Source organism: Eurytemora carolleeae, unplaced genomic scaffold (assembly GCF_000591075.1).
Source record: "Eurytemora carolleeae unplaced genomic scaffold, Eaff_2.0 scaffold181, whole genome shotgun sequence".
NCBI lineage: Eukaryota > Metazoa > Arthropoda > Copepoda > Calanoida > Temoridae > Eurytemora > Eurytemora carolleeae.
In genome coordinates, this window is record NW_019396084.1 from 35913 (window position 1) to 62452 (window position 26540).

At 30.3% G+C, this 26540-nt stretch overlaps 1 protein-coding gene across 1 annotated transcript in view; it reads right to left on the bottom strand.

The window, feature by feature from the left end:
* LOC111717898 (uncharacterized) overlaps nucleotides 1-25806 on the bottom strand; it is a 41251-nt gene extending 15445 nt beyond the window's left edge. Inside the window, exons 1-12 of the mRNA XM_023493363.1 lie at nucleotides 25704-25806; nucleotides 24638-24690; nucleotides 20879-20958; nucleotides 19613-19686; nucleotides 19214-19278; nucleotides 17231-17324; nucleotides 16221-16282; nucleotides 6884-6987; nucleotides 4984-5060; nucleotides 4718-4804; nucleotides 3088-3195; nucleotides 1666-1759 (exon numbers count right to left, since the gene is read on the bottom strand). Coding sequence (XP_023349131.1) covers nucleotides 1666-1759; nucleotides 3088-3195; nucleotides 4718-4804; nucleotides 4984-5060; nucleotides 6884-6987; nucleotides 16221-16282; nucleotides 17231-17324; nucleotides 19214-19278; nucleotides 19613-19686; nucleotides 20879-20958; nucleotides 24638-24690; nucleotides 25704-25768 — 963 coding nt within the window. The 5' untranslated portion in view covers nucleotides 25769-25806. The remainder of the gene's footprint in view (nucleotides 1-1665; nucleotides 1760-3087; nucleotides 3196-4717; nucleotides 4805-4983; nucleotides 5061-6883; nucleotides 6988-16220; nucleotides 16283-17230; nucleotides 17325-19213; nucleotides 19279-19612; nucleotides 19687-20878; nucleotides 20959-24637; nucleotides 24691-25703) is intronic.
* Between the last annotated feature and the right edge of the window lie 734 nt (nucleotides 25807-26540).

Sequence of the window (26540 nt, forward strand, 5' to 3'; positions counted from 1 at the left end):
TTGGGTTTGGTTTAAAAAGAATAAATATATAATTTTTTTTCTTTTTCATTTGATTTAATAAATTTATGGTTACATGCATGTATTATATATATTGCATAATATATCACTATAGTTTCAGTAGAAGTAAATATTTCCATTTACTGATAGCGCCGATTGAAGGTTTCATATCTCTAATTGAGACACAAAGATAAATATTACCGCCATACTATTTCTATTGGCTCATAATAGACACCAAACACATGACAGAACCCTTCTTGGATCAGGCGCTAATGGACTCAGCATACAGGTGTGATAAATATATCGTATATTGTGTAACGTATATATATCTATCCAATAGTCATACAGTGAATAAATCTGCATGCAAAGTGGAATCATTGTCTCAGTAAGCTGTGACAATTAATCACAGTTCCACCCATTAGACAAAGATTTGTCTTATTTACATATTTAGTTTTATTCAGCGAAAGAAACATAAAAAAGGGTGTACACCGTACAGTTTATGAAAACTGTACAGTGTACACCGTACACCGTACAGTTTAAGAAAACTTAAGAGAATAAAAATGCAATAGTAATGTAAGGGAAAAAATTCCATTGGTTGAAAAGGTTAAAATTAACTATTTTTGTAGCATTAAGCCTATTCAGATGGAGTTTACCTCAAAAGACGCTGGAGGGGGGATTCCAGGGACCCCCCTCTATTTTTTATTGTGATACAAATTTATAACATTTGATAAATTTTTGGACAGCTCTTTGGCTTTACTTTAATAATCTGCAAAAAAATGCAAATTAAAAAAAAAATTAAATATTTATTGCAATATCAAGTAGCAATTGTGATAAATCATACAAATTAGAAAAGCTCTTATCACGGCGAATTCAAATATGCAAAAATATTTGCCAAATTTTCATAGCTAAATTTCTATTTAAGGAAAACTAAATAAGTGCAAATTCTCTGTAAAGGCATTTGTGCAAAAATCTACGCAAAATTTCCTAGCAAAAATTATGCAATCTAATTCCTTTTGTTCAAGGCTTTCCAAAGAGATATACAAAAATAGGTAATAGGTTTAAATATAGATTTAGTGGGTTAAAGGTAAAATAAGGCATTCAGGCAGTAGGTATAAATACCCCGCTTTAAGCCTAAAGAGTGAGGGGCATGTGTTAGTTAGAAAAGCCAAAAAGTTTGAACAGTGTCAAAACAATACTTTTTTAGTTATCTAAATAAACGTCAGGAATGATTATTTACCGCCTTATAATTTTTTTGTAAACTTGCTTATAATTGCCTAGAGGTCTGCCTAGTACTTAAATAAACCGCAGCTGCTTTTAGCAATATTTTTTTGGCTTGTTGAGTAGAATCTACCTTTAAGGTTTGGATTTTTGAGTAGAATTTACCTGTAAGGTTTGGATTTTTGAGTAGAATTTACCTGTAAGGTTTGGATTTTTGAGTAAAATTTACCTATAAGATTGGATTTTTGAGTAGAATTTACTGTAAGGTTTGGATTTTTGAGTGGAATTTACCTGTAAGGTTTGGATTTTTGAGTAGAATTTACCTGTAAGGTTTGGATTTTTGAGTAGAATTTACCTGTAAGGTTTGGATTTTGAGTAGAATTTTCCTGTAAGGTTTGGATTTTTGAGTAAAATTTACTTGTAAGGTTTGGATTTTTGAGTAAAATCTACCTGTAAGGTTTGGATTGAAAGAGGATTGTTCTGAAAACTGATTGATACAGCAGGTTCTATATTCAGACCAGATACAGTACAGGATACATTATACCTAGATACAGGATACATTATACCTAGATACAGCATACATTAAACCTAGATACAGGATACATTATACCTAGATATAGGATACATTATACCTAAATACAGGATACATTATATCTAGATACAGGCTACATTATACCTCGATACAGGTTACATTATACCTAAATCAGGATACATTATATCTAGATACAGGCTACATTATACCTAGATACTTACATTATATCTAGACACAGGATACATTATACACAGATACAGGCTACATTATAGCTAGGTACAGGATACATTATACCTAGATACAGGCTACAAATTATCTAGATACAGGTTACATTATACCTAGATACAGGTTACATTATACCTAGATACAAGACAAATTATACCTAGATACAGGATACATTATACCTAGATACAGGAAACATTATACCTAGATACAAGATACATTATACCTAGATACAAGATACATTATACCTAGATACAGGAAAAATTATACCTAGATACATGATACTACACCTAGATACAGGATACATTATTCCTAGATTTAGTATATATTATACCCAGATTAAGAATACATTAAACCTGGAAACCTGAACACCAGAATACAAGAATAATTGGATTCTAGGATACCAGGATACCAGGATACCAGGATACCAGGATACCAGGATACCAGGATACCAGGATACCAGGATACCTGGATACCTGGCAAAAACCTGGATACCTGGATACCTGGATACCTGGATACCTGGATACAAGGATACCTGGATACAAGGATACCTGGATACAAGTTTACCTGGATATAAGTTTACCTGGATACCTTAATACCTGGATACCCGGATACCTGGATACCTGGATGCCTGAAAACCTGGATACCTGGATACCTGGATATCTGGATACCTGGATACCTGGATACCTGGATATCTGGATACCTGGTTACCTGGATAACTGGATACCTGGATACCTGAATACCTGGATACCCGATTAAAAGGATACCTGGAAACAAGGATACCTGGATACAAGGATACTTGGATAAAAAGGAGACCTTGATACCTGGATACAAGGATGCAAGGATACCTAGAAATCTGGATACATGGATACCGAGATATCTGGATACAAGTTTACCTGGATACAAGGATACCTGGATACAAGGATACCTGGATACAAGGATACCTGGATACAAGGATACCTGGATACAAGGATAACTGGATACAAGGATACCTGGATACAATGATACCTGGATACAAGGATACCAGGATACAATGATACCTTGATAACTACTAATGGATTACTGGATACCTGGATACCTGGATACCTGGATACCTGGATACCTGGATACTTATCTACCTGCGTCCAAGGTTAAAGAATTCCTCTGATCTGGAGATTTGAACGCTAGCAGGAGGAGCTAGAACACGGACTACTACTTGGCTTACTACAGGCTCACTTGCTCTGTCACTAAAATACTTTACATTAATTCTTAATCTTCATAAACACATTATGTCAAGGTTTCTTGTAACGTAATATTTTTTTAATTAACATTTATCAATTCTGTTAAAATTAAGAAGAGAATGTTAGTGATATAAAGAATAAAAAATATTGAAATGTTTTTTGGGCCTTTTATATTTTATTTTAATTTCAAAATGAAAATGAATTTTTGCCACAATTTTTCAATCACCTTATTTTTACATCCCAAAAATTCTGTTCGATCAAAATTTTGAAATATCAAAGTTTACATATACACCCTCAGGTTGCTATGATATAGGGATTTGGAAATTTAGTGGAAAATACTCAGTTCCTTGTGTTCAAAATGTCAATCAGAGAATGATCTTAAATTTCATTTTTTATGAGAGTAGATCAGATTTCTCATAGTAAACAGCTGTTGCTAAGAAGTAACTGCCTAAATAAGTTTTGGATTTGCGGAATTCAATAAAACTGTTGTCTACCAAAAATCAGATATTTTTAAACGAATAAATATTTGATTAAAAAGGGGTGGGAGGAAACTATATCTCTCTTTTTGTTTTTTCATCATTTTCACGTGTTTGCTGTTTATAATCTTGCCCACAAGTTGGCAGAGCTTATGCATGCATAATAAATGCATTTCCCTTGTAAAATAAAATTAATATAAAATTCTAATTTCTAATCATTAGCGCCAGGAAACATTTGGTAGCCTTTTATATAATCAACATTTTGCCAAGAAACAAATTTAAAATAAACGTAAAATAAAGTTAGAATCTTAAAGGCAGGAAATTTTATTGTGAATTATTGATTCTGAGAAAACATTTTTCAACTTGAAACCTCTTTCAGAAATCAAACTCTTAAATATTTCGTTTGAACAGAATAAAACATTCTTAAACTTTGAATTATATATTTTTTTATACAGAGACCTATTTGGAACGTTAAACAATTTGATTAAGAGGTTTAAAAACTCAAAAAAAGTTTTAAATGTTTTATTTCTAATTGATTAGCTTTACAATTGTCATTATCAAAGAAATATTTTATGCTACAGGGTGTCCCAATAAACATGGGACTTGAATATCGTCTTTGATTTCTAATAATTTATAAATTAACGGTAAGTGCATCACAAAAATGTACCATCTAATAAGCTTTCCAAAATGTGATCAACTTTCTTTGTATCTTTAAAATTGACGGAGATATCAGACATTTGAACAGTTTTGTTTGTTTATTAATTAACTGGAATCTGAATATATTTCCAAATATCTCCGTCAGTTCTGTTTGTTTATTAATTAACTGGAATCTGAATATATTTCCAAATATCTCCGTCAGTTTTGAAGTTGCAGATATGGTAAAACACATTTAGGAATTCCCAAAACAGGCAGCTCAAATTATTCATTGTTCAAACTGAAATATCTCAAAAGTTATGTTTACGTAATAATGTCACGCGAAACAAAGACGATTTAAAAGTCGTCAATTAATTTCCATGTTTTATGGGACACCCTGTATCAAAATAACTGGTGACCTATTTGAAGCTTCGCATTGAATAATTGCTCCATCTAGTTCTTGACGCTGCTGTTCTAATCTAACCCTACTCTGTACTACTCCCGATCTAAAATAAACTTCGATAAACAATATTTATATTTTGGATGGTGTTTTTAAACATTAAATTTAAACATTAAAATTTAAAGAAATTCCATTTGAAAAGCCAAAAATTAAATATTTAAAAACGCATTAGTTTAAAAAATAATTTTTTTATTTTTCCCAAAAGAAAATACTAAGTTAACTTACAGAGTGTCTGTATGGTAGGATATCGGCTGAAGAGGATTCCCCTTCAGTTTCCATAGTATTGTAGGGAATGGTATACCCTAGTGTACCCAATATACTCAAGGTTAAAAGGACGGAAGGCGTAATTTCGAGTGACGTTTCACTTTGATAATGAAATGTTGGATTCACACTTATAGGTACCCTTTATAATCGTTAATAGGAAGGCATGAGATATCCATCCCAATCAGGTTAAAAGTGTTTTGCCTTCAATTGTAAATTGAGAATCTAGCAATGGCTGTGAACAAAAAAAACTAATTTTCAACTTTAAAATAAAGTGTTCTGACTTTAAGCTATTTATTTTTATGAAGAATCTGTAAATGACGTAACTTAAAGAAAATGACTGAAGATATTTTTCTAATGATTCAGCAAAATATAGATATTTGATATATTTGGTACAACAGAAATTTTTCATTTAGTGGAAAAATTCCTTTTGACAAAGATCTAATAACATTAATTAAAAAGTATTATATTTCAATGAGCTCATCAACGACCGTCCTATATAGCGACAGTGTTTACAACGGTATTAAGCTTGAATCGGTATCGTATTTAAAATGGGAAAAATATTTTATATTTTTTTGACTTGATAACATTTTATTTCTTTTAATTTCCTTTTCTCTATGGTGCATTAATCCACATTTTACAGAGTTTCAGGTTCAAGATGGAAAATTAGGGAAAGTGATAGATTTTGGCAATGAGATTAAATGGGATTAAATGGAATTAAATGGGATTAAATGGGATAAAATGGGATTAAATGGGATTAAATGGGATTAAATGAGATTAAATGGGATTAAATGGGATTAAATGTAATTAAATGGGATTAAATGAGATTAGATGGGATTAAATGAGATTAAATGGGATTAAATTGGATTAAATGAGATTAAATGGGATTAAATGAGATTAAATGGGATTAAATGGGATTAAATATGATGAAAGGGGATTAAATGGTGCCGATATGAATCTGACTTGCAAATCTTTAAATGTGAGTTCACTCAAAATAACAATGTCGTATCCTTTAAACTTAAAATATCGTTTGTCTGTAAGAGTGGAAGAAACAAATCATCCCTCGCTGCGCTCTGGATGTTTTGTTTGCAAAATTGGTCTTGAGAACCTTTGGTCAAATAAATTTAGTAAACTTTCCTGCCAAGTAATTGTTAGTAAAAAAAATATCCTGAACTAAAATGAAATAGCTTGATTGATTATTTTCAAAATTTAAACATTTCTATTTACCTCTAATATATTGCTTGCTAAATATAAGGTTAAGTTGAGGATTTAAACACAAAGTTTTGGTGAATTTTCTTCCAAGAATTGAAATAAGTCACGAAACCAGTCCGAGCCAGGTAAATAAAGGCTGGCCTCTGCAGAAACTTTGATTTTGCAATATTATATCAAATATAGATTATTGCACATTTTCAGACAGGGTTCAGGCAAAGGTGTTCTTTAGGTACCGTTGTCATTTGGAAATATGCTTCTTCAAATCATCGAAATTGATAGCCTTTTTAAAGAAAAGCCGGTGTCACGATTGATAAGGCCGGGTTTTTAATTTTTTGAAAGAAAAGGCATGCTTTTATAAATTATGTTTGTGGGGAAAGTGTCGCTCCAAATAACCTGGTATAATATTGTTAACGTCACACCTTGGTTTGCAGAGTACTTAGTTTCCAGCATTAACTTAGTTTATAATTCCAAGAAGAATACAAATAAACCATCAAATGCAAAAAGTAAATTTGCATATAAGAAATGAATTAGCATTTTCTGCACAGGACTGAAAGGCTTCAAATCATTATATAAACTTATTTAATAAAGGAAACGTGTAAATAAAAGGAACAGTTTATAAATCTAATTTTTTTATATTGTGTATTTTGGGTTCCTTAGTTTGACACAGTAAAGAGACAGGTTCTCCTAATCCAACCATAACAGAGCCAACTACCTCCAGACCCAACCCATCCAACAGTTGGGGTTTACTAGGTCCGACTACAATAAAATAGATAATTGGGGTTTACTAGGTTCAACTACTATATTAGAGATAATTGGGGTTTACTAGGTCCAACTACACTAATAGAGATTGTTCGAAATTACTAGGTCCAACTACACTAATAGAGTTAGTTGAGGTTTACTAGGTCCAACTACAATATTAGAGATAGTTGGGGTTTACTAGGCCCAACTACAATATAATAGATAATTGGGTTTTACTAGGTCCTGCTACCCTAATAGGAATTGTTCGAGATTACTAGGTCCTACCATCGATATTAGAGATAGTTGGGATTTACTCGGTTCAACTACAATATTAGAGAGCATTGGGGCTTAATAGGTCCTACTAAAGTATTAGAGATAGTTCAGGTTTACTAGGTTCAACTAAAATATTAGAGATAGTTGGGGTTTACTAGGTCCAACCATAATATTAGAGATGTTTGGGGTTTACTAGGTCCAACCACAATATTAGAGATATTTGGGGTTTACTAGGTCCAACCACAATATTAGAGATATTTGGGGTTTACTAGGTCGAACCACAATATTAGATATATTTGGGGTTTGCTAGGTCCAACTACATTAGTAGAGATATTTGGGGTTTACTAGGGTCAACCACAATATTAGAGATATTTGGGGTTTACTAGGTTCAACCACAATATTAAAAAAAGTTTTAGGTTTACTAGGTTCAACTACAATATTAGAAATAGTTGAGGTTTACTTGGTTCAACTACAATATTAGAAATAGTTTTAGGTTTACTAGGTTCAACTACAGTATTAGAAATAGTTTTAGGTTTACTAGGTTCAACTACAATATTAGAAATAGTTTTAGGTTTACTAGGTTCAACTACAATATTAGAAATAGTTTTAATTTTACTAGGTTCAACTACAATATTAGAAATAGTTGGGGTTTACTAGGTTCAACTACAATATTATAAATAGTTTTAGGTTTACTAGGTTCAACTACAATATTAGAAATAGTTTGGGTTTACTAGGTCCAACTACATTATAAGAGATATTTGGGGTTTACAAGGTCCAACTACAATATTAGAGATAGTTGGGGTTTACTAGATCCCACTACAATATTAGAGATAGTTGGGGTTTACTAGGCCCAGCTACAATAATAGAGACAAGATATGTATATTGTGTACTATGCAGTTTAATTAAAGATATTTAAAGTTATGGTTAAAAAAGGGTTAAAAATAAGATAGATTTAGTTTCATTTACAAAGGGTTCACATTAAGGTAATGCTAGTTTCCTGAATAAGGTTTGAAATTAAACGCACTTTTAATAGACTGTAAAAGTTTAATAGACTGTAAAAGTTTAATAGACTGTAAAAGTTTAATAGACTGTAAAAGTTTAATAGACTGTAAAAGTTTATTTCAGCAATTTACAAAGTTTAATCTTTTTAACTTTAATAATTTACTGTCATTAAGTTTTACAATATTCTTTAAATATCTATATGATATCAGATAAAAATATTATGACATTTCTATGTTTCTTGTTCTTCATTTTCTTCTTGTTTGTACATCTTTCAATCATATTTTGGCTAATTTTGAACAAAAAATTAAAAGATTTTTTTTTTGGATATCCTTGCAGTAGGCCACTCTACAAGAAAGAATTATTTTTACAAAGTACACAATTTTGTGCTAAAACTACAACAGTATATTCTGCACTTCGCATAGTACAAAGTACACAGTTTTGTCCAAAACTAAACCAGTCTGAAGTTCACATAGTACAAAGTACAAAAATTGAACCAGTTTATTCTATAGTTCACCAAGTAAAAAGTGCATAGTTTTGTACAAAAATTAAACCAGTTTTGAGTAAAGTTCACAAAGTACAAAGTACACAGTTTTGCACAAAGAAACAAGTTTTGTTCAAAAACTGAACCAGCAAATAGTCTACGGTTTATAAGGTACAAAGTGCACAGTTTATCTACAAAAACTGAACCAGCTTAGTCTGCAGAAAATACACACAAATTAAACTTAAGGTTTAGTTTCTTAAAAGAAGTATGTAAAGAGGTGTGGGAAACTTGAAACATGTCTCTAATTGGTTTAGAGAAGAAATGCAGGAGAAATTCAATCTATTTGTTTGTAAAATAAAGTATTTTTTCCACATTTTAAAAGCAACATAAAAAGCTGGGCTAAAACGGACTATCTTGATCTATCTGCAATTCTCATATGTATATTTTTATATGTTCAAATATATACTTGTGTATTATATTTACTTTATAATATTTACATGTTAATTTTAAATCTTCTGTGTAAAAATTAAATCCTTGCACCTATAATATTTACTTTACATTACTTACATGTAAATATAAATGTAAATTGTAAATCTCTGTGTAAAGAATACATCCCTGTGTAAAATATTTACATTATATTACTTACATGTAAATATAAATGTAAATTGTAAATCCTCTGTGTAAAGGATATATACCTGTGTAAAATATTTATCATGTAAATGTAAATTGTAAATTGTAAATCTTTTTTGTAAAGGAATTATCCCTGTGTATAATGTTTACTTTATATTACCAGTATGTAAATGTAAATGTAAATCGTAAATTGTAAATCCTTTGTGTAAAGTTTATATTCCTGTGAAAAATATTTACTTTATATTTGCAATTTGTAAATGTAAATGTAAATTGTAAATCCTTTGTGTAAAGGATATGTCCCTGTGTAAAATATTTACTTTATATTACTTACATGTAAATATAAATGTAAATTGTAAATCCTCTGTGTAAATATTATATCCCTGTGTAAAATTTTTACTATATATTACTTACATGTAAATGTAATTTGACATTTTAGATTGGTTGAAAATTGATTATAATGATAATTAAAATGATAATTTTGACTTAACCCTATCACGATTGGAGGGGGGGGGGCGGCCCTCTAAAAATTGTTAAAATGTGCTCTTTATCTTCGACATAGATATATATGATGCTTTTGACCCTACTGCTAAAGCAGTGAGCCCATTAAATGCATACAAATTAGATGATATTTGAAAATATAAGAAAAGAAAGTTGCTGAAGGAAAATTCTGGAATGTTGGACTGAATTCAGAACGTGTTTTACACCAGTAATAAATCTAAACGAAAAACAGCAGAAAATTATAATTTTAAATAGGATAAAAATGAAAGATAGGGCATTTTCGGAACATAAAAACAATGCATATATTATATAAAAAGACTTATCAAAAAGAGAGAGATTGCAAAAAAAATCTTTAAAATGAAGCTCTTCGCGCATACATATATATGCTAGCTAACGCTGTCCAAACGGTTGAACCAAATTGGCTGACATTTTTTAAAACTTTAAATTTTAAGTGTTTCTAACATTTCACAGGTGGGCACTTCAGCTAGTATATTATATTTTTCCTTAAAGGGACTTTAAAGGAAAAATGAAATGGGGGTATAGGCTGAAAGCTAAATCACTTTAGCTCTTGATCACAACCCATAAAAGTTATCTGATGTTCCTGTCTCAAGGAATTAATATAAAACTGTGTCAAATAAATATTATAATAAATAATATTATGCATAAGTCAGAATTACGTCACAAGAGCTTTCACCAATGAGAGAGCAGTATACTAGTCACGTGATACAGACAGAGACATATGTGACCACTTTACTGCACTACCATTGGTGGAAGTTCTAATGATGTAATACAGACTTAATCAATAATATTATCAATTTTATCTATTATAATAAAAATTATAAAATAAAAATTGGAGAAAATCTAAGTACAATTAGGTTTCTCTGGGATATCTTCGTTATCAGATTCGTTGCATATTTGCTGAAAATGATCTGTTTAAACCTATTTCTATACAAAATTGTATATTTATGAATCTTCGTATAAATTTGAAACAGTTTTATATCAATTTCAGGAGACAGGAACATCAGATAAAAATTTCATGGGTCGCGATTAAGAGCTAAAGTGATTAGCTTTCAACCTATACCCCCTTTCATTTTTCCTTAACAGTCTCTTTAAGATTATTTTAATTCCTTTAAACTGGCATTTTACTCAAATATTTAAACAATTCCTTAAATAAACCTGAAATTTTACTCAAATATCTAAACCATTCCTTTAAACCGGCCATTTTACTCAAATATCTAAACAATTCCTTTAAACCTGGAATTTTACTCAAATATCTAAACCATTCCTTTAAACCTGGAATTTTACTCAAATATCTAAACAATTCCTTTAAATCTGGTATTTTACTCAAATATCTAAACAATTCCCTTAAGTTTGGTATTTTACTCAAAAATTTAAACAATTCCTTTAAACCTGGAATTTTACTCAAATATTTAAACAATTGCTTTAAATCTGGTATTTTACCCAAACATCTAAACAATTCCTATAATAAACCGGCCATTTTACTCATATATCTAAAAAATTTCTTTAAACCTGGCATTCTACTCAAATATCTAAACAATTCCTTTAAACCTGGTATTTTACTCAAATATCTAAACAATTCCTTTAAACCTGGTATTTTACCCAAATATCTATAAAACAATTCCTTTAAACCTGGTATTTTACTCAAATATCTAAACAATTCCTTTAAACTTGGTATTTTACTCAAATATCTAAACAATTCCTTTAAATCTGGTATTTTACTCAAATATCTAAACAATTCCTTTAAACCTAGCATTTTACTCAAATATCTAAAGAATTCCTTTAATAAACAGGCCATTTTACTCAAATATCTAAACAATTCCTTTAAACCTAGCATTTTACTCAAATATCTAAAAAATTCCTATAATAAACCGGCCATTTTACTCATATATCCAAACAATTCCTTTAGACCTGGTATTTTACTCAAATATCTAAACAATTCCTATAATAAACCGGCCATTTTACTCATATATCCAAACAATTCCTTTAGACCTGGTATTTTACTCAAATATCTAAACAATTCCTATAATAAACCGGCCATTTTACTCATATATTTAAACAACTTCTTTAAACATGTATTTTACTCAAATATCTAAACAATTCCTATAATAAACCGGCCATTTTACTCAAATATCTTAACAATTCCTTTAAACCTGGTATTTTACTCAAATATCTAAAGAATTCCTTTAATAAACCTGGTATTTTACTCAAATCTAAAAAATTTCTTTAAACCTGGCATTCTACTCAAATATCTAAACAATTCCTTTAAACCTGGTATTTTACTCAAATATCTAAACAATTCCTTTAAACCTGGTATTTTACCCAAATATCTATAAAACAATTCCTTTAAACCTGGTATTTTACTCAAATATCTAAACAATTCCTTTAAACTTGGTATTTTACTCAAATATCTAAACAATTCCTTTAAATCTGGTATTTTACTCAAATATCTAAACAATTCCCTTAAGTTTGGTATTTTACTCAAAAATTTAAACAATTCCTTTAAACCTGGCATTTTACTCAAATATCTTAACAATTCCTTTAAACCTGGTATTTTACTCAAATATCTAAACAATTACTTTTAATCTAAAAGAAAGCCAACTTTACTTTTCTAAGTCATACAAAGCCATTCATGAAGATAACAAGTTGAAGTATGTCAAGAAATGCATTAAAAAGTTTTCTATGTTTAAAAATGCAAAAACACTGAGAACTGACAATCTTCGTAGATAAAAGTTTGCACTGGATGCAACTGCAAATATACTGCGGTAAATTTCTACGGTGAAGAACTCTTTAGAGAAGAATGAAAATAATTTCTTTAAATTTGAACCCTTGCACTAAAGGAAAAAGTTGTCAAGGGGATGTTTTAAGTTAAGGGGCTGTAAACAAGATTCACGTGACCCATCATTTCAAATAATATTCAAATATCAACGGCACAATTTAGTAAAAAGTAGTCTTCATCGTTTGTTTATCTTGGACAAATAGACTAATTCTGTCTAGTTCCTTCCTTGTCTGTACGGTCAAGATTTAAATTGTCCCGTTGTGAACAAAGCAATTACCTCTAAAGATTAGATTAGTAAAAATTACAGTTGCATTAAGTTCCTATTTTTATAAGATTTTTATATTTTTTATTGCAACATAATTTAATTGACTAATAATTTGTTAAGTCAAAAAAGTGAGAACATTTTTTAATATTAAATAAAAGTTTTAATATCAAAAGTTTTTATTATTCTTCTATTCCTGATGTTGAAAATGTATTGCACTTTTTAATACGAAATAAATCTTTTGCAGAATGCATTTGAATACATTTAATCATGGTTATTGACATTAAACTAAATAAAGCAACAGTCTAAAGCTTTATCCAATCTGAAATTTTATTTATGAGGTTTTTACAAAAAAACATACTTAACCCTATTCTAGCTGGGGGGGGGGGGTCCCTCTGGGACCCCCATGACGTTTTTTGGAGATAACTCGAAAAGTATTAGTCTCAACAGGGTGTTCAAGCTTTTTGAATTCTCTAACTAACACTTTAGCTCAAAGTGGGGCTTTTATACCTACTGCCAGAGTCCTCAGGCATATACTGCCTGAATGCCTTATCTTACAGTTTTTTCCAACTAAATCTATATTTAGACCTTCTTCTGGTCATTGAATTTTGACTTTTTATAGCTCTTCGGAAAGCTTCAAACAAAAAGAAGCAGATTGCACAATTTTTGCGAAGAAATTTTACCTAGTTTTTATTGCACAGATGCATTTAAACAGAATTTGCACATTTTCAGTTTTCCTTGAATGAAAATTTAGTTTTAGAAAACTTTAAAAATATTTTTGCATATTTGAATTCGCCGTGGTAAGGGCTTTTCAAAATATAAAACTTTTATAACTTTTTGTTATTGCACATTTTTGCCTAATAAATTGAAATTGCAATAACCAAATTTGAAATTTAGCAAATGTGCAAATTTTTTCTGCAGATTATTAAATTATAACCCAAGAGCTTTCCAAATCAAAAGTTATAGATTTGTGTCACAATAAGGACCCCCTCCCCACAGACTATTTTGGGTAAACCCCCCCCCCCCCACAGACTATTTTTGGTAAACCATATGTCAGCCTGAATTCAGCAATTTTTTATTTTGCTATGAATATATTTTTCTTGTATGGTTTCTATGGATCCAATACATATCAGAACGGTCGAACCGATCGGGCAAATTTTGTCGTTTGGTCTTACAAGTTACATGACCCTCCAGTGTTTGGTTATCGCCGGTTCCCTATAATCTTTCTAAATCTTCTTCAATGAAAACTTTCAATTTTCTATCTACAGGGTTATTCACAAAGGATGAAGAGATTGTACGTTTCCTTAAATTCATGATTCTCTGTACTTATAAACTTCATTCTATCTTTGTAAAATAATAACATAAGATGTTTAAAGAGTTTTAAGTCGTCTTTACAGTCTCATACTTTGTGGGTAACCCTGTAATCCAGTGTCTTTTCTACCCCTCTAGGTTGAACGTATTCCCTACTCCTTGTTTTCTTGTAATCTGTTTAAAGGGATTAACTGACAAATTTCCCAGAGATTTACATTCCTAAGTAGATTGTCTAGAACCAGAGTATTAAATTTTACAGAATAGAATATGTAGAATAACAAAGAAATATGTCTTTCCATCTGAAAGAAAAAATGTTTCTTTTGCAATTTTATAATAAAAAACTTGAAAAATGAAAAATGTTATTTTACTATTCTTTAAGAAAATTTTATCTTTTCTTCAAAGTTTGGATTGATTTAGAATTATTGCATATGAAAGAAAAATGAATCAAGGCAACTACTCGTATTATTAAATATTCGACGAGTCGGTTTAACTTACAGTTTATTATTTACAAAGATACAAAAACTAAAAAGATGATACTATACGAATCAAATATTATGAATTAGTTTCAGAGTGGTGGGAATCTTCAAGGGAACCTCTGTTTAAGGGAGCTGATGATCAACTAACTCCTCTCCCTCCCTTTCGCTTTAACCCTAGTTCCCCAAGAGCTGGCCGGCTAGCCCCCCAGCCCCCGTGCTTCTGGAATAACGGAACTTTCAGCTTGGCTTGGGTTATTTATAGAATTCACATGCAAACTCAAATAAATCCGTTAGGATTCAAAATAGGATTCAAAAGTCCAACCGAAGGGTATAAAGGGGGGGGGGTTATGCCTCTAGCCAGCTATGATCTCAGCGATCTAAAACGATCCTTGAATCGCTGATCGTAAAAGATCAACAAAATCACCCATTGTTACAGTATGACTTATAATCTCCAACAATCTAATTATTATTAAGTATATAAAAGCTGATATGAAATGGTTGTTTGATTTATTTTTGTAAAAAAAACGAACATAATCTTACTTTATGAAACAATATCTCTTACTAAAAATTATTCAAGATTCTTTAAACACAATTTTCAAAACCAGTTTCCGATAGTTTACTTCGGTTTCAGAAGGATGTTTTTGATTTATAACCATGTAACAGCTGACACAGCAGAAAAAATCAAACATCATTCTAGGTAGGAAAACTATATACTAGGTTGAAAACAATATTCTAGGTTGAAAACTATATTCTAGGATAAAAACTATATTCCAGGTGGAAAACTATATTCTAGGATAAAAACTATATTCTAGGTTGAAAACTATATTCTAGGATAAAAACTATATTCTAGGTTGAAAACAATATTCTAAGATAAAAACTATATTCTAGAATAAAAACTATATTCTAGGTTGAAAACAATATTCTAAGATAAAACTATATTCTAGGATAAAAACTATATTCTAGGTTGAAAACTATATTCTATAGGATAAAAACTATATTCTAGGTTGAAAACAATATTCTAAGATAAGTTTGAAAACTGTTTTCTAGGTTAAAACAATATTCTAGGATAAAACTATTTTCTAAGATAAAAACTATATTCTAGGATAAAAACTATATTCTTGTTTGAAAACTATATTCTAAGAAAAACTTTATTCTAGGATAAAAACTATATTCTAGTTTGAAAACTTTATTCTAGGTTAAAACTATATTCCAGATTAATAACTATATTTAAGATTAAAAAATGTATTCTAGGTTGAAAACTATATTATATGTTGATATAGAACTGACTAATTGCCTGAAATGCTATATTTATGCTACTTGGTGGTGTGGACGTTGATATTTAAAACGTTGACATTCTAATCTAGTAAGTTTAAATGTAAAACATAAGGTTTCAAAGATACAAAGTTAAGGAATTAGAAATTAGAGTTCGAGGTTAGTAATCATTTCCTTTGCAGTTGAGTGTTGACGCGACACCTCCTTGATTAATATCTTACTTTGACAACAATGGAAAATATAGTTTACCTATAACTTTTAGCTTTACCCAACTGTTCCTTGTTGGATATTGAACATAGTCCACTCTGCACCTAAACAATATATATCTTATATACCACTCTGCACCTAAACAATATATATCTTATATACCACTCCGCACCTTAACAATATATATCTTATATACCAGTCTGCACCTATACAATATATATCTTATATACCACCACTTTCCTTTTTTTAATTTTGAAATGTTGCTAAGGACTTGTATTTGAAGCCAAGATCCCTCTATTTTTTTCTTTCTGTATGTTGGCAGGAAAATATAGGCCTATAGTTACCCTACCTGTATTTACACCCGTACTCCCTGGTGACTGTTGGTAGGAAAATATAGGACTATAGTTACCCTACCTGTTTTTACCCTCGTCCTCTCTGGTAACTGTTGGTAGGAAAATATAGGACTATAGTTACCCTACCTGTATTTACCCCCGTCCTCTCTGGTAACTGTTGGTAGGAAAATATAGGACAATAGTTACCCTACCTGTATTTACCCCCGTCCTCCCTGGTAACTGCAGTTGGTAGGAAAATATAGGACTATAGTTACCCTACCTGTTTTTACCCTCGTCCTCTCTGGTAACTGTTGGTAGGAAAATATAGGACTATAGTTACCCTACCTGTATATCCCTAGTCCTCCCTGGTAACTGTTGGTAGGACAATATAGGACTATCGTTACCCTACCTGTATTTACCCCCGTCCTCTCTGGTAACTGTTGGTAGGAAAATATAGGACAATAGTTACCCTACCTGTATTTACCCCCGTCCTCCCTGGTAACTGCAGTTGGTAGGAAAATATAGGACTATAGTTACCCTACCTGTATTTACCCCCGTCCTCTCTAAATATAGGACTATAGTTACCCTACCTGTATTTACCCCCGTCCTCTCTAGTAACTGTTGGTAGGAAAATACAGGACTATAGTTACCCTACCTGTATTTACCCCCGTCCTCTCTGGTAACTGTTGGTAGGAAAATATAGGACTATAGTTACCCTACCTGTATTTACCCCCGTCCTCCCTGGTAACTGTTGGTAGGAAAAGATGGGACCTTCTCACTTTACCATTCTCTTCGTAATGGATTTCCCCACGCTCTAGAAATAGAATATTCTTTAATGCATTTTCCTTAGGTTTAATATCCAGCCTGGTGACCACACTATTAGCTTCCTCTTTACAACACATTTACTTTAAACTTTTTTACCCTTCTTTATTTTCCCGGCTGCTTTTAAGCCTGAACAATAAATATATTGTTTTTGGAGACCATTTTATTGTTACCGCTGACCACTCTTTTGTCATTTCTGTATCTTATGCTTTAACCATATAAAGGCTGGGGGGTCTGTATAATTGTTGAAATGAATACCCCTGCTTTAATTAAAATTTAAGAAACCTAATGCATCTAGCGCAGGGGTCCATATAATTCCATTGCTGATCCCAAATGGGATCGGGGTTGAAACCACATTTAGGGACGGGGGCATGAAAATATGAAATTGAAGCACATTTAGAGCCATGAGAAATCTTTCTTTGTTGGTAACCAGGTATAAAGAAATTAAGCCCATATTGTATTTCATTTGGAGATACTTAGAATGATTGCAAATATTGTTTTTATTAAATTGAACCTTCATGTGTTGGCCTAGCCCAGAGTTTATCTTCCTTTCTACTTTTCCCTTGTACACATTCTTCTTTACGAGGAAATAAATTCAGTTCATGCATTTCCTTAGGTCCGGACTAGAGATAGGCATTGTTAATAGAACAGGGAGCAATCTTTTTTTAGATTATAAACGGAATTTCGTGTTAATCCCGANGGCCACTTGAAATTTCTTGACTTATTCAAATTGTAATTTAAAGGATTTTTTTGCGAATGATTTTAAAAATAGCCCATTCTTATTTTCTTATTCAAGTTACAGATCTATAGTTAACATTTCAAAAAAGACATTTGAAAATTGAAAATAAAACACATTGTAACGTTTGTCAGAAAGAAATGTTTTATTATTAACATCTATATAAATATATTTAGGCCCCCAGCATTTACAGGGTAGCATCACCCATAATTAACGATCTATATGTTACAGATGGTAAGTTGATGGCCCTCATAAAACCAAAAAAACATAGAACATGCCCAGCTCTAGATTAGGTCTATTTACATATGAAATGGAATTACAGTTGGGTATACATTAAAAAGTGAATCTAAAACATATGTCACATTTGTCAAAAACACATTTTTTATAATTAACATATATCCTCTACTTGTCTGTATAAGTGTTTGTCCGTTTGTATCCAATAAACGTCAAAACGGCTGAACCGAGCGGGCCAACATTTTGTGTGGGACCTTACAAAACCTCTTTTCATAAAATACGCGAAATTTTTGCTTGTTTTTGTTTTAAATTAATACAAAGAGAAAATGTTCACAGTTGAAATAGAAGATGGGCGCGAAGCGACCAAGAGCCCGGTTTACATAAATGCAGACCCCCAGCCTTAAAAAGGTTTATTATCAACCATCACTTACAACCTATATGTACGTTACAGATGGTAAAAATCCTTATTCTAAGAAACAGTATGAAAAATATAAAGCCCATCTCTATATTAGGCCGTCCATTTACATATGAAATGGAATTAAAGTTGCGTCTACATGTAATCTAGGACCCAGGGTTTATCTAATGCACAACAAACTTTATTCACATAGTTTATTCAGATGAAATATCACTTTTTTTACATTTTTCTTCAATTGCAACTTAATTATAACATTTTCTCAACAACTATTTTTGAAAACTATATAAAGATTTATTTTATATTATTATTTATATTTCGAAATCTTTAGAATCATTGAAGAAATAAAAAAAAATATGAAATTTTAAGCTATGTACTCGAAATTTACAAATATGCGACCTACATATAAGCTACGTTTTAAAAAAAACTTAGGTTTAAACTATAAAGAAAAGAATGAAGAACCACAGATTGATATTTTCACTATGATGTTTGTCTTTACCTGTGGTATCGTTATTTCTCCATGGTGCCCCTCTGTAGTCCTGTGAATATCTTCTAAGATCCAGACTAAAGAAATGAATGATTGGTATCATTAAGGCAAAATAAAACCAATGGCCAAGTAACCAATCATGCAGTACATACAGATATATAAGGAAGAAAGACCAAACAATGTGTTTTTTTTCATTGTATTTGTTTAATTGCTTAGAAAAAACAAAACAATAATAATATTACTACAAAATTTCAACAATAATTTAATAGCTATTAGGTTTGAACAATGAGTATATCTTCACGTTAAGAAATATTAATTATTAAATTTTGCAAATTTTCGTTTATTGCTTCTCGCATTTCCATTTCTATAAGAAAGACGACATTTATTTATTTTCTACGAAATATTTTGTACCTGTATATTGGAAGATGCTGGTCTTTTTTGTACCAAATAATTAGAGTAGGCCGGTCAGATATATCATTAAAATCCTGTAAAAGATATAAATTCTGAATTTTTGCCAATTTAAACCCCTCCCCCCATTCCATTGTCAAAAAAATAAGTTGGATCTTTGATATTTCAAAGTATGGATTTTGTTAGACCAAATTTTGTGAGTCTGCAATAGGAAAGTTAACACTATCAGGTTGCAAAGATACAGTACTTACAAATATAGTAAGTAGCGAATTTAGTAACTTTATATTTCTTATTTCTAGAAGAACAAGGAGTTTAAAGATTAAATAAATGTTTTGAATTTTCATGCATTATAATACTTGTATTCTTATAAAAATAATGAATTTGCAAAAAATACAATAAACCAATTTATCATTTATTTTGTTATAAAGAAATAGAAATCATGATGTTCAAATCAAACGAGAGGAAATGAACCAATTTATTTTAATGCAAAAGATGTTCAATCATTTGAATTCATGATTGAGAATTGTGCAGAGGAAAAACAACAAAATACTGGAAAAAAATGTCTGGATAAGCAAATGTATCCAATCATAATAAATCAGAAACAATAATTCTTTTTGTTTTCCATTTTTTAACTATTTTATTTCTGAATAATGCAAGCATAGCTATTAGAAACTAAAAATTAGAATTTAAATCTTAGTTCATGGTTTGAAATATCTATTTTAATGGGTTGCGAAGATAGAGGGATTAGAAATCAGAGCATTATGCAAATAATGACACAATTCCATGAATCAGTTAATTATTTAACTTTATAGAATAGATCAAAAATGAAAAATTAAGTATTACGTTTCATGTTAAAAATAAAACTAGATACATCTTTTTTTCTCGTTTAGAAATTATCAAATTCTTTACAAACAAAAAGTTTGGTTAAATACTTTAAATGTCCTTTCATTGCTTAATTCGTTTCATTTTTTTTGGTTTGAACAATTTTTTTTCGTCTAAGATTCTAACAGAAAAAGGAGACATTTTTTACTAAAAAATAGATCCTCGTATCTAGAAGCTATATCTTAAGCTTAGACGTTGGTAATTGTAATGTTTGTGTCAATAAACGACAAAACGACTAAACCGTTTGTATCCAATAAACGACAAAACGACTAAACCGTTTTTTTGCAGGATTATGTTGTTGGATATTCATAATCCCGATTTTGATATCCACTGTGGTTACATTAAAAAAGGCAAAAATATTATAAAATTGTATTTGAAAGTATTTACCCTATCCTGAGATCCTGGTTGTATTTCACAAGGTATTCTTGTATCCTCTCCTTCCCTTACAACTATCTCATGCTGGACAACTAGACCATCAAACATTGGTTCAAGTAATTTTCAAATTATTTTTTTTTTATTATTTGATTATTTTTGTATATTCATTGACAATCTGATGTTGTACACATGTACTACTGTATCATCAGACATTGGTTCAAATATCTTTTTGTTATTTTATTTTATTTTAGTATTTTCATATATCTATTTACAATCTTAGATGGACAACTTTACTATTAAACATTGGTTCAGATATCTTTTTTTATATTTTATTTTATTTTAGTATTTTCATATATTCATTTACAATCTTATGTTGGACAACTTCACTAGTAAACATTGGTTAAAATATTTTTAAATTTTCTGTTTTTATATTTTAATATTTACAGACCTTCAGGAGCCTTTTACAAGCAAGAATTTATAAATTTTGGAAAAAAAAAACAACGTAACCTTTTGATTTGAAGCTGAATGAACAGGATTAAGGTTGGAAAATCTAAATGAAATGTAAAGAAAACTTATTCTGAAGAGGAGAAGTCATTTATTTGCCAACAGGCCATGATTAATCTGTACCCTGCCCCACTCTTATATATCTTTTCAGTTATTCAACCAGCGTTATAAAGGTTTAATGTTATAGCTTGGAGAAACAAATAAATAAATGCAGAGTTTATAGAAAGAAATGCAGCAAATTTATATAGACAATGTTTGTCCGTTGGCATGCTTGTTTTTATCCAATAAACATTAAAACGGCTGAACCGACCAGACCAAACAATTATGTGAAAGAAAAAGTTATGATCAGAATAAACAAAAGTGTCAACAAAATTATTTCGATAAAAATTATTGGAAATCCACCATTAATCCACCATTAATCCACCATTAATCCACCATTAAATCCTAGTGATATATGTTTTCTTTTTCATGCCAAGCATAAAGTTTCATATTAATTTGAATATGATTATATAAAAACTCAGGGAGAAGGTCCTGATGTTACTTTTTAACTAAATAAAAGACTTTTGTTAGAGAAATTTCTATTGTTTAGTTTCACTTTTATTCATAGCACAGGGGTCAAACATAATCATTCTTCATTAAATAAAAAGGTTAATAAAGGTGTATTGTGCTGAAATTTTACCAAAAAGAGCTACGTCAAAATAAACTAAATCTCATGACTAAAAGCTTTTTAACAAGAACAAGAAATGTTATGAATTTTTTACTCCATAACCAAGTTAATTTGCTTTCTCGTCATTGGCTTTAAAATCCAAACTATAGGAGTCACGAGGTCACAAAGGAGCAACAGTAATGTTAAATAAAATATATAATCTTCTATTTTCAATCTCAACCTCTTAACTTTTAATATACTGCACATTTTTTTTGAAAATCTGAAATCCCTTGTGCCCTTATAAAAGCAAACTTTCACGATGTTAAACTAATATCTTAAAATTTGTCTTAACTCTCTCTTTCATCTTGGCCAGTACACCATATCGAAATAAAATCAAAATTTTAAGTTTAAATAAAAACATTTTCAAAAAAAGCTGTCGTTCTAGTCTACAACCCCCCCCCCCCCATCCCACCTTTTATCTCAAATAAAGAGTTCTATGCACAGTGCCTTTTCCACTGATATATAATAAACCTTGAGAAAGATATCTTAATTTGTTTTTTCCAATATATTGCAATCTAAAATTTTCAATATTTGTCTTTTCTATTGCATGGTTTTATGAAGTTAAGTAGAAAAGTATAAAGTAGAAAACCAAGGATATCTCCTGAATTTTAACTCAGATGAAAGCTTAAAGAATTGGGCCTGCATTCTTCTCTTTAGATGGGGGTTCAATTCAATCCATAATTCTTTAAAAACCTGGAAAGAATATTAACTGAATCATCTATTTCTTCAAAATATGTTTTAAATTTAAATTTTAGAATTCAATTTCCATCTTATATTGGAAAACAGTAAATGCAGGAAAATATTTCAAAAAAGAAAGAAAAAAGAAAATTATTTTTTAAAAAAGGGACTGTGCGTAAATTCGAGTCCCCATCCACACAACAATGACAATGCAACGATTTGCAACGGGGCCATTCAAATATTTAATTGTCTGGTCAAGTAGAAATAGCTTGCAATGATTATAGTTTAAAAAATAATATCATTATTTTCAATTATGGAGACCTTTGTATTTCTTCTGCAGGGAAATTTGCGGAAATAACCAGAATTAAACACTTTTAAACTTAGAGACAAACAACAACTTCTACATTTTGATCAGATACAGGTTTCACGGGCAACGTTGTTATTAGGGCCTTGCCATCTTTGCATAGAGGGTAACATGAAAAAAAAAACACTTACAGTCCCTATAAAGCTAGTAAAATTCAAGGTTATAATGCAAGGAAAGATGCTTGCACCTCTGAAATAACTTTCCTTGCATTACAACCTTGGTAAAATTTATCTAAATTTAAAGTTTTGAATTGCATGATTTCCTAGTTAAAACTGAACTGGAAGACTGGATTTCGAAAATCGATAGAGGATAGGAAAATGTTTTTGAATGCCACTGCCTGGTACAATTTTCCTTTTATACTAAAAACAGAGGAGGGGGGGGGGTCTTTTAGTCATAATGGTGACGGTAATGTCTATCCCCCCCACCAACAAACTTTAGAATTGCTTGGTTATAGTAACGGTATGACTGTAAAATGCATCTTCACATAGGCCAATTTTCTAAGGGCATTTTATTTTTATTTGTGAAGGTTTATAACAAGAATTCAATTGAATTATCATAATGCTATCACCCCCCCAATTTTGTTGGCATTAGTTTTTTAATTTCTGGTCATGACAACTACTTAATGGTACAATCTATTTTTTTACATTTTTAACTAAAAGGAAAAATTTGGCGTTTACATCAGAAACTGTGTATAAAGTATATTTGAACATATGTTTTAATATTTAAATAGTTAATCACAGAATTTGGAAGCTCTTGAAATTATTCTATATCTAAAAAAGACTCGTTTGTGTCAAATAAAAATAAAATTCCATTATTTTCAGAGCTTCTTTAATTTCTGTCTCATAAAACACAGTACACATAATGATGGGTATTGCTTCGGGTTTCTCCATTTGTATTGTTTAATATCCTACTTTTTTTGTGAACAGAAAATAATGTTTAGAAAACCCAATTTTAAATTTTTCAAAACTTCTTAGATTTTTTGGAAGTTCACAAAACATTAAACGTTTTTTCACTATTGTTCAAGAGACACTGACTAGTTGACAATTGACACTTTTCAAAATATAATTAACAATTGAACTATGTACAATAAAAGCTGGACAATAAAACATTAGACAATTGAACTAATACCATAACAACATGACAATAATACATTAGACAATATAATTAACAATTGAACTAATAACATAACAACATGACAATATTACATTAGACAATATAATTAACAATTGAACTAATAACATAACAACAGGACAATAATACATTAGACAATATAACTAACAATTGACGTAATACCATAACAACAGGACAATAATACATTAGACAATATAATTAAAACAATATAATTAACAATTGAACTAATACCATAACAACAGGACAATAATACATTAGACAATATAATTAACAATATAATTAACAATTAAACTAACACCCTGGCAATTTACATTATTGAATAGACAACAAAAAAGAGTAATCCTGCATTAAAAAAAAATAAAACATGATAAAAATGAACCAAATTTTCCTTTTTCTATGAATTTGTCTGACTCTAGAAATCCCTGCTTACTCCTGGTTTCTCTGCAAATAAATGTATTCAATGAGTGTGTTTAATTAACTTAAATATAGACAAGGTTATAATGCAAGGAAAGTTTTTTTAGAGGTGCACGCATCTTTTGTACTGCAGTGTACAGTGTACTGTCTCTTGGCGGTAATGTAAACACAAGGCGGATGTGGAAGCCTGCCATGGGATCCATCTTTCACATAAAAAATCAATTAAATATTCTGGTCATTGGAATATATTATGTGAATTATCAAATTTATCAAAATGTAATGTTTTTATCCTCCTCGGATACTAAACGAACACTGATGCATCTATTCTTGTTTACAAATTTCGCCCAGAGAATTATATATATACGCAGAGTATACGCAACTGCAATTAACTTTCCTTCCATTATAATCTTGTAGAGAACCTTTTTTAATTTTCATGTTTGATGCACTGGAGTAACATTTAAACTGTAGAAGTTAAACTTATATCTTATCTTCAGAAATATATTTTGATTATTTATGCATGTGATGATATTATGATTCACAGATTCTAAACATGATATCAGACTAAGGTTTAAATTGTGCCTATGCGAATTAAACAACTCACTTTACTCAAGGTACTGATGGAAGGAAAGTTAATTGCGCCCGCGTATACTCTGCGTACATATTGAAACCAGTTCTCTCCGGCCGGACTTTGTAAACAAATATAGATGCATCAGTGTTCATTTAGTATCCGAGGAGGTTAAACGCATTTAATTTTGATAATTTTGAAAATTCACATAATAGTTTCCTATGACCAGAATATTTCATAGATTATTTTTGTGAAAATGGATTCCATGCAAGGCTGTAACATCCGTCTTGTGTTTACATTACCGCCCAGAGACAGTACACTGCAGTACAAAAAATGAGTACACCCCTGAAATAACTTTTCTTGACTTTACTGGTGTAATTTATTTGTACAACTACTGTATCTTTAAAAAGCCATTTTTATGCGTTTATAAAATATTTTGAAGTTAAATATTTGTTTTCTTTGTTGAAAACTTAACCTGAACTGCCAATAGAATATTGCTGAGAAGATGATGTAGTGAGATGAGAGAACACCTGGGTACATTATATCTGGAAACTATTAATATTTACAGTACACCTGGGTCCATTATATTTGGAAACTATTAATATTTACAGTACACCTGGGTTCATTATATCTGCAAACTATTAATATTTATAGTACACCTGGTACATTATATCTGGAAACTATTAATATTTAGAGTACAACCTGGGTTCATTATATCTGCAAACTATTAATATTTATAGTACACCTGGGTACATTATATCTGGAAACTATTAATATTTACAGTACACCTGGGTACATTATATCTGTAAACTATCAATAATTACAGTACACACCTGGGTACATTATATCTGAAAACTATTAATAATTACAGTACACACCTGGGTACATTATATCTGGAAACTATCAACATTGACAGTACACACCTGGGTACATTATATCTGGAAACCATCAATATTTACACTACACACCTGGGTACATTGGCTTATAAAACATGAAAGTTAGAATAAAAACCAGACATGGTGAGCATGGTCGTTCGTCATTTAAGGCTCGACAAAGAAAAAAACATGAATGATGGTTTTACACAAGAAAATATTTCATAAATAAAATAACATTCTTAACATAGTTTGTATATTCAATTCATATTGATAAAGCGTGTGATCGTTTCGGGGATATCTTGATATTTGTAATTTATCATGTTGTTTTTTATTGACAATTTTTTTTATTTTTAGATTTGAGGTTTGAATTCAAGATTTTCTTTTAGCCATGACACAATATTTATTAATTTTAATCTCTTGATAATAACTTTTTGTTT